Genomic DNA, 12,022 nt, shown 5'->3' on the forward strand with positions numbered 1-12,022 from the left:
CTTTCCCAAACGTAGGAGATATTTAGATCTGGGGTTTTGAATCAACCTCATCTCAGTAAAATAATCTACACTGATATTCTGCCGTGAGGTAGAAGCTCTCATCTGAGGATCTGAGAGAGCTTTCACAGTCATTAACAACCTGAGTCTCCCACACCCCTGAGAAGTAGCGAAGTATATTCCTCATTTTAAAGTTGGGGAAACTGAGGCACATGGCAGTTAAGTGTCTCAGAGTCAGAAATAGAAGCCAGGAGCTCAGTCCCAGACGTATGCTCTAACCACTAGGAATGCTCCCTTCCTGTAAATGCAGATCTTGGTATACTGTTGTATTTATCAGTTTAATAGCATCTGTGAGCTAAATAGACCTGGCTACAAGCCTTCTGTGGCCATTCAGCAGCTACAACAGCCTTGCTGCCCCAGGATGGAAATCATTCTAATGAGCCTGAGGAGAGAGCAGGACCATCCGCAGGGGATTGCTTCTGGACTGTATGTGCTCTTGGCCTTATTTGGGGTCGTCCCCCTCAGCCCTCTCAAGAGCCCCACGTTCCCCCAGAGGCTCAGGATCCAGGTTGTGAGCAGACAGGTGATGCCTTAGGACAGTGGTCCCCAACGCAGTGCCCGCGGGCGCCATGGCGCCTGCCTAGTGCCTGGCAGGGGAGAGAAGTCATGGCCCCACATCTGACGAGGACAGAGAAATCAGGCTGCAGGCGTGGTCTTCTCTATTCCCTGCAGGCACAGGGCAGAGAAGCCGCGGCCCTGCGCCTGCCAGGGACAGAAAACTCCGGGACTGCAGGCTGCGGGCCCCGGTGTTCTCGGTCCCAGGCAGGCATGGGGCCCACCTAGTGCCCAGCAGGGGAGAGAAGCCAGGGCCCCACCCCTGCTGGGGACAGAGTACTCTGGGGCTACGGGTGGCAGTGTTCTCTGTCCTCGCGGCTTCTCTCTTCTCTCTGGATTCATACATTATGTAATATTAAATATGATGTTTTTTGTATTATTTAATGTAAAAATACAAAATAAGCCTTGAAAAATTGTTGGCGCCCACCACACTCTTCTGAAAACATGAATGTGCTACTGGCCACAAAAAGGTTGTGGACCACTGCCTTAGGAGTACTGGTCTCTGACCATTGAACTGGAGCCTTACCAGGGAGTAGCTGATTTCACAGGTGAGGTCAGTGTACCGAGAAGGCTTGTCGCAGATGCACCTGCCACATTCACATCTCCCACGGCCATTGCAGATCCCCTGCAGGAGTAGAGGGGGCCAGGATCAGCCTCTGACACTACTGATAAGCCCTCACTTAGCGCTGCTGGTAATAGAGGTCCTAGAGCAGCGGCTCTCCTCCGGTGTTGCCCTGTCAACGACTCCCCCATCCACGCATCCCCATCATTTACCTACAGTGACAACTGCTGGGATAAAAATGACACAGTCCATCGAATCCTCATGTGTCAGGGCAGGAGCTGATCATCAGCTGGGTTCAGGAAGAAACTCCCCCACTCATGGGATAGCATTGGGCTAGGAAGAGCATCGTGCCACCCGCAGCCACACTTGCTTCTCTCAAGCCATCCTGCGCCCCAGCTGAACTGGATCCAGATCTCTCTCTGATTCCCGAACTGTTTTGATCCAGGGCAGCAGGAAAGTCAGACCCAGCCTCCACCTAGTTTGCCCTCCCCGGCTCCTACATGGAACAATCCTGCACTCAGTAACCTACCCCTTTGCTGTCGATGCAGGTGTCATTGCTTGTGGGGCATTCACAGCCAGGGCCCCCCCAGCCACTTTCACATGCACACTGACCCATGTAGCAGCGACCACGATCTGCAGAGAAAGAGCGGATGCTACAGGTGAGTGTTGAATTGGGTGACATCTCTAGCTCCTGATCCCCTGAGGATATTCCTGCCTTCGACTCTCAGTCCCATGAGCCACCCCAGCTGCTCCCTAGAGCTCCCTAGAGCTCACTGTATCTTAGATAGCTGGGCTTTGTCTCCTAGGGGAGAGGAAAAGGGACAGTCGCAAGCATGGTGCGAAGAAGCAATTGATGATACTGATTACAGACCAAGGGCATGATCCAGTTTCATTCAGATCAACGGGCATCTTTCCATCCACTTCAGAGAGAGGTGAGTCAGGACCCAGGGCTCTAATCAGACCTGAGCTGCACCGATCCTTCACTGGGGCCCTGGGTCCAAAGCACACTCCCTTCTTTGTGCTTTGCAGTGTAACCTTCTGGCTCAGGATGTGTGTGGGGCCATGTCTCTCTCCAGTGGCTGGTTCTTAGTGCATAAAAGGATCTACTACTACTGCTGCTGGCAGCTAAAGGAAATTTCCTTTAGCTCAAGGAGCAGAGGCCTCTCTATTCAGAGCCCCGTGTCCTGCATTCTCTCCCCAGTGTTGCTGTGAGCAGGAAGATTTGTTACAGGTGCAGGCTGAATGCCAGGCTGTGTGTTGTATTTAGTATTTGTATTTAGCTCTAACTCTCAAGGGATGTCTGGGTCATGCGAGCCGGTAGACGAGCTTTGGCAGCCATACTAGGAAATTACTGTTCAGAAAAGCTCTTTGAAGAGATGTGTCCTGACCCAACATGTTGGATCTAACTCCTGCTCTGCGGGGCATTTTCACACCTGGCGTTGAAGCTCACGTCTTGAGGGGTGTGAATGGTAAAGCTCTGCGCCTGCTTCGTTACCAAAACTGTGCTGCACCTGCCGCTGTCTGGACAGCGCCCCCAAGGGAAGGAGCTGCAGGAGCCCCCAAGGCCAGCTAGCAGCCGTGTTTCAGGCAGGCAAGCGCCAGCCTCTCGGCCCCCACTCACCATTGCAGAGGAATCCGGAGGTACGTGGGCACTGGAAGTTGTCAAACTGGCAGAAGTCACCCTCGTAGCGCTGGGTCAGGTCCTCAGAATAGCACTGACATTTCCCACAGAGGCACTCGCCCCGCCCCGAGCAGGGCTCTGAGTCTCCAGGGCGGATGCAGGCCTGGTTGTCACTGGAAGAGGCTGTGGAACAGTCACACATGTCCCCTCGCCTGGCAGAGAGAGACAGACACACACGCACTGAGAGGTCTTAGAAGCCAGAGGCACCACGGACCCCATCTGGAGACAGATCCCTGGCACGGGACCCAGTGGGGAGATTCACATCCACAGAGAGAGCAGCCATCATATATAGGGTGAGAAAGCCTAAGCCAAGATCTTTTGACCTCCACTGGTAACTGAAGCCCGGAGGAGGAGGTTTCCAAGACCGGGTCGCCTACAGAGCAGCGCTGGACAGGATCCTTACCAGCCTGGATAGCACACGCACTGCCCACAGACAAAGTCCCCGTTGAAACTGCACATGGACGATCGAACCATCTTTTGCTGTAAACAAGAAAGAGAGTAGGACGTTACTGACCCTCCTCCAGGGACTCCGACCCAGTCACATGTCCCTAGAAGACAGACTAGCAGGCTCTAGAGTCTCTAGGACCCTCTGCTGATGGCCCCCTGAGGGCACATGAAGAAAGGGCAGGTGTGGGGTGGGCAGATCTCCAGCAGGATGTGAGGGGAGCTCTTTTTAGCAGGTTCTGTATCCCTGGCTCTGTGCACAGGGCTGTAGCAAAATGTCTCCTTGGTAATCTGTTCCACAGGAAGCTGGGAACAATAAACTCACTTCCCTTGGAAAGCCTCCCTCAAAATGCCTAGAGATGCTGCCAGCAGCACCCCGAGCAGACACATCTGTAAACTCCATTTCACCCCCAGATCCCTAATGGTGAAACAAATCTACAGCCACCAAGCTCTTTGCAGTTGATACTACGCTGCTCACCGCAGCCATTTGTGCATTCATGGCACTGGCAAGGACAGAATTCCTGCTCTAAATAGCACAAACGCTGGCTACCTGAGCTAAAGGAGAATCTCCATTAGCTGCAAGGGGCATATGACACACAGTTGAGCAGTGGGGATCCCGTCTAGTAGAGGGGAGTGGGGCTCACACATACTAGCCAATTCTTTACAATCCCAGATCTGTATCAGAGCAGAAAATGTCCCAGGATTTCCCCCAGAACCGAAGATGGTGGGAGCGCAGCCTCCATACCTGTTCACAGGGGCAAACGTCACAGATGACGGAGACGTTGATTTTCAGGCTGTCACTCAAAGACGAGGGCTTCATGTGGATTACCCCCTGCTGCTCTTTCTTGGGGAGGTTGCAGACGTGCTCCCCACCCACGTACTCATGAGCTTTCACGCGCACCTTGAAGCTGCCCTGAATGGAAGAGACCCATTTGTTAGCTGCCAGTGGCCAAACATCCCTTCTAGATCCAGCCGCTGCTCTGGTGGATTTGAACTGGCAGCCTGGAGGTGAGAGGCTGCGGACACTGTGAAGGGAAGGATGGAGACAGGGTTTAATAAATAAATAAATAAAAGCTCTCCCCTTTCCAGGACAATAAATGAATGATGGGGAACTCTTGCCCTGGCTGTAGAGGCTCGGCCTGCAAAGTACCTTCCGCTATTATTCTTCTGTATTGCAGCAGCACCTAGAAGCTGCTAGGTGCTGTAGAAACACACCACAAGACTGTCCCTGCTCCAAGGAGCTTAAGTCCAGCTGTTACTCTGATAACACCAGGAACATGCACGTGCCAAAACTGCTGCTAACCTACACAAGACAGGAAGGATGGCCCAGTGGTTAGAACACTAGCCTGAGACTCAGGAGACCTGGGTGCATTTCCCTGCTTTCGGAGAGACTCTCTGCATGACCCTGGACAAATCACTTAGTCTGTGTGCCTCAGTTCCGCTTCTCTAAAATGGGGATAACAGCACTGCCCTACCTCACAAGGGTGTTGTGAGCATGGATACACTGAAGACCGAGGTGCTCAGATACCATGATGATGCAGGCCAGCTAAGCCTCCAAGACAGATGGCATGAGGGTTCTCGGAGGGCACAGGAATGCAGGAGCCACCTTTCAGAGGCTTGTTAATCAAGTGTTAAACGAGCTACAAGACTTTGCCCGAGTTTATACTGACGACATTGCACTGTTTAGCAGTTCTTGGTCAGATCACTGAAACCACTTGGGCACTGTGCTAACAAAACTCAGAGATGTAGGTGTAAAAATGTAAAACAGAAGTTGCTGAAGTTCCTTATTTAGGACACTGGTTAGGAGGTGGCCAAATTTCTCCTGATCCCCTGTTATCTTGTCTACGGCCCAGACTGAAAAACAAGTCCAGTCTTTGACAGGGTTGGTTAACTGTTACCACCGATTTGTGCACGTTTCAGTGACATTGTGTCTGCAGTCACAGACTTGTGCAAAAGCCAAAACCAAACAAAACAGGGTGGGGACAAAAGCTTGTCAGGAAGGTTTTGATGAGGTAAAGAAAATCCTGTCAGAAAAGCCTGTTCTGCCCAGTCCAAGTTTTGACAAAATGTTTGAACTATGCACTGATGCTTTGGACACTGGTTTTGGGTGCAGTGGTGACGCAAACGGGGGAAAGTAACAAAAAGCTTCCTGTCGCTATCTGAAGTAAAAAACTGACACCCACTGAACAGAATGACTGTGCCATGGAAAAAGAATGTTATACCACTGTATGGGACAGGGCTGCCCGTTGGGGGGTGGGGGCAAGTGGGGCAATTTGCCTGAGGCCCCAGGCCTCACAGGGGCCCCCATGAGAGTTTTTCAAGGATCTTGAAGCGCCAGGGGCCCCAGAAAACTCTCACGGGCCCCAGGCCCCCGGAGCTTCTTCCGCTCCAGGTCTTTGGCGGCAATTCAGCGGCCGGGGAGTCCTTCCACTCCGGGACCCCCCGCCGAAGTGCCGGGTCTTCGGCGGCAATTCGGCGGCGGGGGCCCCCTGAATCCTCTGGACAGCCCTGGTATGGGATGTCAAACCGGTAAAGCCCAGTCTTTTAACAGAAGGTTTAGGACCCTGACAGATCGATATCCACTGGTGTGGCTGAATTGAACACAAGGTACTAATTCCAAACATGCTCCAAGAACATGGCATGGAAACTGCAGATTAAGGGAAGAGAAAATATTATGGCAGATGCCCTGTTCAAGCAAGAGGGTTATGACCTGACACCTGCAGATCAGCCAGTGGCTGACCCTACTGTAAGGGAAGAGGTGTGACCTTAAAAGCCACTCTGCCAATTGGCAACGGGTTCAGTATTGTGTAACAGCAACTCCTAACAGGCCTGACAAACTCCCAACCATTAGCACATGGCTTTCATGGTATTTATCCATAAATGATGTTACATGAGGTCTCTAATAAAGGCTCATGTCATAGTAGGGCGGCCAGGTGTCCGATTTTCGACCTTAAAGTCCAATTGGAAAGGAGACCTGATGGCGTCTGGTCAGACCTACTGACCGGACACCCAAAGTCTGGTTACTGCATGTGGGAGAGGCGCTGAGTCATCACCTGCACCAGTCCCTACTCAGCCAGGGCCGCCTCCCACCTGCATCAGACAGCTGCAGCACCCAGTCCCGGCTCTGCAGGCAAGTCCCTCCTGACCCATACAGGGAGTGGGGGAGAGAGGGGGAAAGAGGAGCGAATGGAGGTAGGGTCTCAGGGGAAGGGGCAGAGCAGGAGCGGGTCCTCAGGGGAAAGGGCAGGGCAGGGGTGAGGCCTGGGGGGCAGAGGCAGGTCCTTGCGGGGGAAAGGGCAGAGAAGGATTGGTTCCGGCACTCCTGCTCCAATGTCCGGTTTTTAAATATTACAAAAAGTTGACAACTCTATGTCACAGGGATCCTCATAATTGTTGTGATGTGTACATACAATTGATATTTTTAAAAAAAGTTATGTATGTCTGTACTGTACCATGGACATATGTTCACAAAGTCTGACTCAAGGCAGGGCTGACAAACAAGTTGATGCCAGACACAGGATGTACCTGGACTCGTCTGCCTAGGTTGATGTGTAAATTAAGCACTGTAAGCAAACACAATGGAAGTGCCCCAGTTGCAGACAAAGTCAACATACCAGGAGGGGTCATCCCAACTCTGGGGTCAAACAATGAATTTGCGGGAGGAGGAGGCGATATAAAGAGAAGGCAAAAGGATGATTCTTTAACCTTCCCTGAGGAAGCAAAAGGACAGCGCTTTTTGCATTCATGAAAGGGGGATCTCGGCCAGTTGGTTGGAGATACTGGAAGACTGCTTTGGGCGAGATCAGCTTCTTCAGGCAGAAGCTTACTCTGTTATGTTTAGACTTTAGGACAGGAGTGGCCAACCTGAGCCAGAATTTATCAATATACATTGCCAAAGAGCCATAGTAATACGTCAGCAGCCCCCACCCCCATCAGCTCTCCTCTCTGCCTGCTCCCAGGACCTCCTACCTACTCGAAGCTCTCCCCACGCCTCCCGATCAGCTGTTTTGTGGCATGCAGGAGACTGAGGGGGGATAGCGAGGGCACAGCAGGCTATGGGGAGGAGGTGGGAAGGGGTGGAGTGGGGGCAGGGCCTGTGGCAGAGCCAGAGGTTGAGCAGTGAGCACCCCCCCAGCATATTGGAAAGTTGGTGCCTGTAGCTCCAGCCCTGGAGCTGGTGCCTCTACAAGGAGCCGCATATGGATCCAGGAAGTGCGCTCTACTTTGTTTTACACTTAACCATCCTGTTTCCATTATCCTTACTCACCGTCTCTTCAATCTCAATCTTTAATAATAAACTTCAGATGGTTTTCACCATAAATATATCTCAGTGCTCTGATGTCCTATAGGAGCTGGTCTTGTGTTGAACCAGTGAAACTGTGTGTAGTATTCTCTTGGGGACAGCACACCTGGTCATTTCTGTGAGTGTTCAGTGTCAGGGGCTGGACGTAACAGGAGATCACTTCACAGGGACTTGGAGTGGGGTGCATCTACTAGTAACCAGCACGGCAAAGTTCGGCTGGCATAACCCAGAAATACTGTTTGGGTGGCTGACAGATGGTGGTGTCAGGGAGCTGACACCCAGTGCAGCACAAGCAAGTCTCTCCCACGCTGGAGGTAGGGAGGTAACAAGGTGACTCACAACCCTGGGCACCCTAAGAACCATTACAGATGGACAGAAGCTCAGTCTAGGACTTACCACTTCCCCACGGGTGACATGGAACGAGCCAGACTCTGTCTTTTTATATTTCAAGGAGGTAACTTCTGTCTTCATGGACTTAGGGACTGAGTCAGCCCGGATGTCCATCTTGGAACGAATACGCTGGGATGGAAGAACAAAAGATAGATCCCAACAGCACATATCTTCAGCGCATAACCCAACCACGCCACCCCTTCTCGGCAGCCCAGGGGGTTGCAAAGGGCCCCACTGCTCTTCCCCTGGCAGAATGCTCTCCCTACCCAGTGGCTTGATTCTGTGAGCTAGACTGACACCTCAGAGGTCATCTCTTACCTCAAAAGCCACGCGAATCAGCTCCACGATATTGGAGGAGTCTTCCTGCAGCACCCCGATTTCCGAGATGGGGAAATACTTGTGCAGCTTCTGCAAAACAAAAGGGAGAGGAAGCTAAGCCACAAATCCTTGCAGGAACACTGTGGTTCCAGAGACACCCATGCAAGGGTTCATTTCCATAAACCAGCAGCAAAGGTAACAGAGCCCTGCCCTCAGGCTACGAACAGCCAATGGGAGTTTGTGCTGGAGCTGATGGCATTTCTCTGAAGCCAGCCTAAAGCAAAACATCCCTGGCTCGATCTTGCTCAGGGAGTTTAATTCAGTTCTTAATAAAAAGCAGCGGCTTCCCCCATTTCACCTCCAGATTCAGAGTGAGCATCACTCCAAACAAAACGACAGTGAAGAAGCATAGTGGGGCATGGCTGGGGGCACCTTCAAAACATCAATTTTCTATGCACAGGACAGGTGGCACATGGGATCTTGTAGTTCTGAATTCCCTTCCACTCCACCCGCATTCATCAGCATGATAAACCCAGTGGGACAAGCCCGCTCAGTCCAGAGGAAGGTGGATTTGGAGGGTGGCCTAATCAATGCCCAGAAGTGAGAAGGACCTCTTCCTTTCTGCACCCCATGCCTTCCCCACTTTAGTGTAGGCTTTTCTCTGACACTTGCCATGCAGTGCATGGGCCCCCGCACCACCAGAATGAATTTCACCCCTGAGTGGGGGAAGGGTGATTATCCCCATTTTGCAAGTGGGAAAATGGAGACACAGAGATGAAGTGACTTGCCCAAGGTCACTCAGGGAGTCTGTGCCAGAGATGGGAACAGACTGGAGGTCTCCTGAGTCCCAATCCAGTGCCTTATCCACAAGGCCATTCTTCCCTTTGCCTTGTTGTTAGCCAAACATTTGCACAACATGCCTCCCCAGATCTTCCTCTCATTTAACACAACAGGCACATCAGTAGCATTTCACTAACCAGCTAGAGATGGAAGAGAGTGAGGCCTGAGTGAAAAGCCTGGATTCCACCATCAGTCAACTGTGGGAAGGTTCTGATCCAGATCAGAACTTGACAGCTGTCCCCTATCTCCATAATAAGCCAAACCAAAACCTGGGCTCTGCAGCTGGAGACATTCAGACACCTACTTTATGTCTTAGACTCATTTTCATAAGGAGCTCAAATACCTTCAGCAGGAAAACAGAGCCAGAGATCCCCACAGGAGAAAAACACACCTGAGACAAACCTAGTCAGCCACTGGATGTCCTCATTGCTACCCAAAAAACATACCCCCAAGCCCTGCTCACAGCATCGAGCCCCACAGGAAGTCAGAGTGAGGGATTCCTGTGGATCTGATAGTGCTCAGTGGCAGCCTCGCACTGGTCCAGACTGATCAGGGTAACACAGTCCCTGGCACCCACTGAAGATGAAGGCAGATTAAGCGACGTGGTTTAACACTTCAGAGAAGAGAGGAACATGTGCCCTTCTCCCTCCCCGGAGTCCTCCATAGGAAGTAATTTAAGGCTCCAGGTTCAGAAACGCTGAGCGCCTGCAGCTCCCATTGATGCTTATGTCTGAAGACAGGAACCTTTGCTCCTTGAGCTGCAACGCCCGGTTCAGAGTGGCTAGCGGTGTCACATCGCATGGCCCGTTTGCTCCATTGCAGGAGAGGGGAGAGAGACTCGAGGGGAAGGGGAAATGCCAGAGTTTGCCAACTAAGGAGAGTGCTCGGAAAATTCCATTTTGAGAGAACCCAAATGGAATATTTCGGCTTGCCAGCTGCCTGTCTGAAAGCAGAAAGTGAAATGAACAGGAGCCTTCCAACCAAGAAGCTGCCGTTTTCCTGACAGAAAGTGGAATTTTTTTTGGCAAAACTGAATTTTTTCCCCACAGAAAATTTCAAAAATTTTGAAAAAAGGGCATTTTCCATTGGAAAATCATTCCGACCGAGAATTCCTGGCCAGCTGACCCCTGGGGTCGTGACCAGCACCCCCTTTGCTACATCACAGCCAAACTACTAACAAGATATTGGTCCAATAAAAGGTATTACCTCACCCACCCTGACCAGCCAAACTACAGGCTGATATGTGGGTCCCCTGATAGAGATTTGATTCCATTCAGCATCCATACAGTTTTCCTCTCTTGCTCTCTCTCTGAGGTATTTATCTGGCCCCATGACTAGCGTGACCAGGTGTCTGGTTTTCGACTGGAACATTGAAAAGGGATTCTGGTGGCTCCAGTCAGCACCACTGACCGGGCCATTGACTGTCTGTTTGCAGCGCCATGCAGGGGGCTGGCAGGCTCCCTGCTAGCCTCTGCACCGCACAGCTCCCAGGAAGCACGTCCCCAGTCTGGCTCCTACACATAGGCACCTGCCACCCAGCCGTCTGCCCGCCCTGCCCTTTCACCTCGTAGTAGCTGTAGGAGTGGTTGGTGACGGCAAAGATTGGGATGATGTTGTGCTGGCCCAGCAGGCGCACCAGGGTGGGCACGGATGGGTAATCCTGACGGGTATCGTAGGTGTAGATGCCCGCTCGGTTCAGGTGACACTGTTCATCATTCCTCGGCAGGATCCCTGACAGGACGTTGGTGCCGTCAGCTTCATAGTGGAAGGCGGACTCGGTGGAGAACACCAGCAGGTGAGTGCTGTCAGTCCGCCAGCCAATTTTCTCCTAAGGCCAGAGGGAAGGAGGGTGAGGGGCATTTCATTCACTTGCCCAAACACAATGCACAGGGCCAGTCTCAAGTGAGTGCGCTAGCGGTGGCAGGCAAGGCTTTTCAGAGCATGGCACCCGACTCCTCACTGAAAGTCACGGGGTCTCTGGGTACCTGACTCTGTTCATAATCCCCACCTTCACCGGTAGTGCACACGTCCAGTTGCCACGCAGCCCCGGGAATTCAAAAATGTCAGAGACGAAAGGATTAACTCCCTTCCCTGCTCCCCCAGTGCACATCTCTCACTGAGCCTCTGGGGCGGTCCAGTCAGGTCCAGCCGCAGTGGAGAAGCAGGCTGTTACTGGATATATCTGGCAAGGCGCTAGCCTACTGATAAGGGAAATATCCATTTCCCCAGCCAGAACACCTGCTGCCATGACATGCTGGCCTCTGGGGAGCAAATCCACACAACCCTAGGAACAAGGGAGCAGCTCGGAGGTTAGGGGACTGTTACGTGCCTGAGTGCTCTGCAAGGACGAGGCCACACACACAGTGAGTGATATGGCTTTTAATGAAGGTAAGGAAAACACACCCACAACGGGGACTCCGCACGTTGCTAACACAAAGCAGGGAGCTGAGTCCAAAGCAGCAAAACAATTTCTGGTAAATATAACTTTATGTTAATAGCATGTAAAGCAGCTCATACATAGGCATGTGGGAGCTTTCCCACAGCTGGGGCTCTCTCTTGCGGCAAAGGGCCAAGGGCTCATAACACTTTCCCAAACACACAGAGGCTTCCCAGGCAAAGCAGTTCTAACCAGTTACGTACAGCATGCACTCGTACACAGCAACCTTTAATAACCTGTCCTTGAGAAGGCGAACAGCCCTAGCTATGCCGTAACAAAACCTTCCGCAGTGCCTTACAGGGACCCAAAGGGGGCACCGCAGACTGGAGGCACCTTCTCAGTGCGGTTTACTCCAGGAAGATGAAACAAGCTCTCTCAGCAACAGCAGCAGGTGCAGCGGACTGGCAATCCTGGGAGAGCAGTAGCTTCAACCAG

General features: G+C 52.1%; 1 protein-coding gene across 3 annotated transcripts in view; it reads right to left on the reverse strand.

The window, feature by feature from the left end:
* ITGB4 (integrin subunit beta 4) overlaps positions 1-12,022 on the reverse strand; it is a 59,607-nt gene that overhangs the window by 27,033 nt on the left and 20,552 nt on the right. For all 3 annotated transcript variants that reach the window (XM_032792907.2, XM_032792906.2, XM_075071788.1), the window contains exons 8-15: positions 10,715-10,978; positions 8,311-8,400; positions 7,999-8,121; positions 4,045-4,212; positions 3,259-3,335; positions 2,796-3,007; positions 1,704-1,807; positions 1,139-1,237 (exon numbers count right to left, since the gene is read on the reverse strand). In XM_032792907.2, coding sequence (XP_032648798.1) covers positions 1,139-1,237; positions 1,704-1,807; positions 2,796-3,007; positions 3,259-3,335; positions 4,045-4,212; positions 7,999-8,121; positions 8,311-8,400; positions 10,715-10,978 — 1,137 coding nt within the window. The remainder of the gene's footprint in view (positions 1-1,138; positions 1,238-1,703; positions 1,808-2,795; positions 3,008-3,258; positions 3,336-4,044; positions 4,213-7,998; positions 8,122-8,310; positions 8,401-10,714; positions 10,979-12,022) is intronic.

Source organism: Chelonoidis abingdonii, chromosome 13 (genome assembly GCF_003597395.2).
Source record: "Chelonoidis abingdonii isolate Lonesome George chromosome 13, CheloAbing_2.0, whole genome shotgun sequence".
NCBI lineage: Eukaryota > Metazoa > Chordata > Testudines > Testudinidae > Chelonoidis > Chelonoidis abingdonii.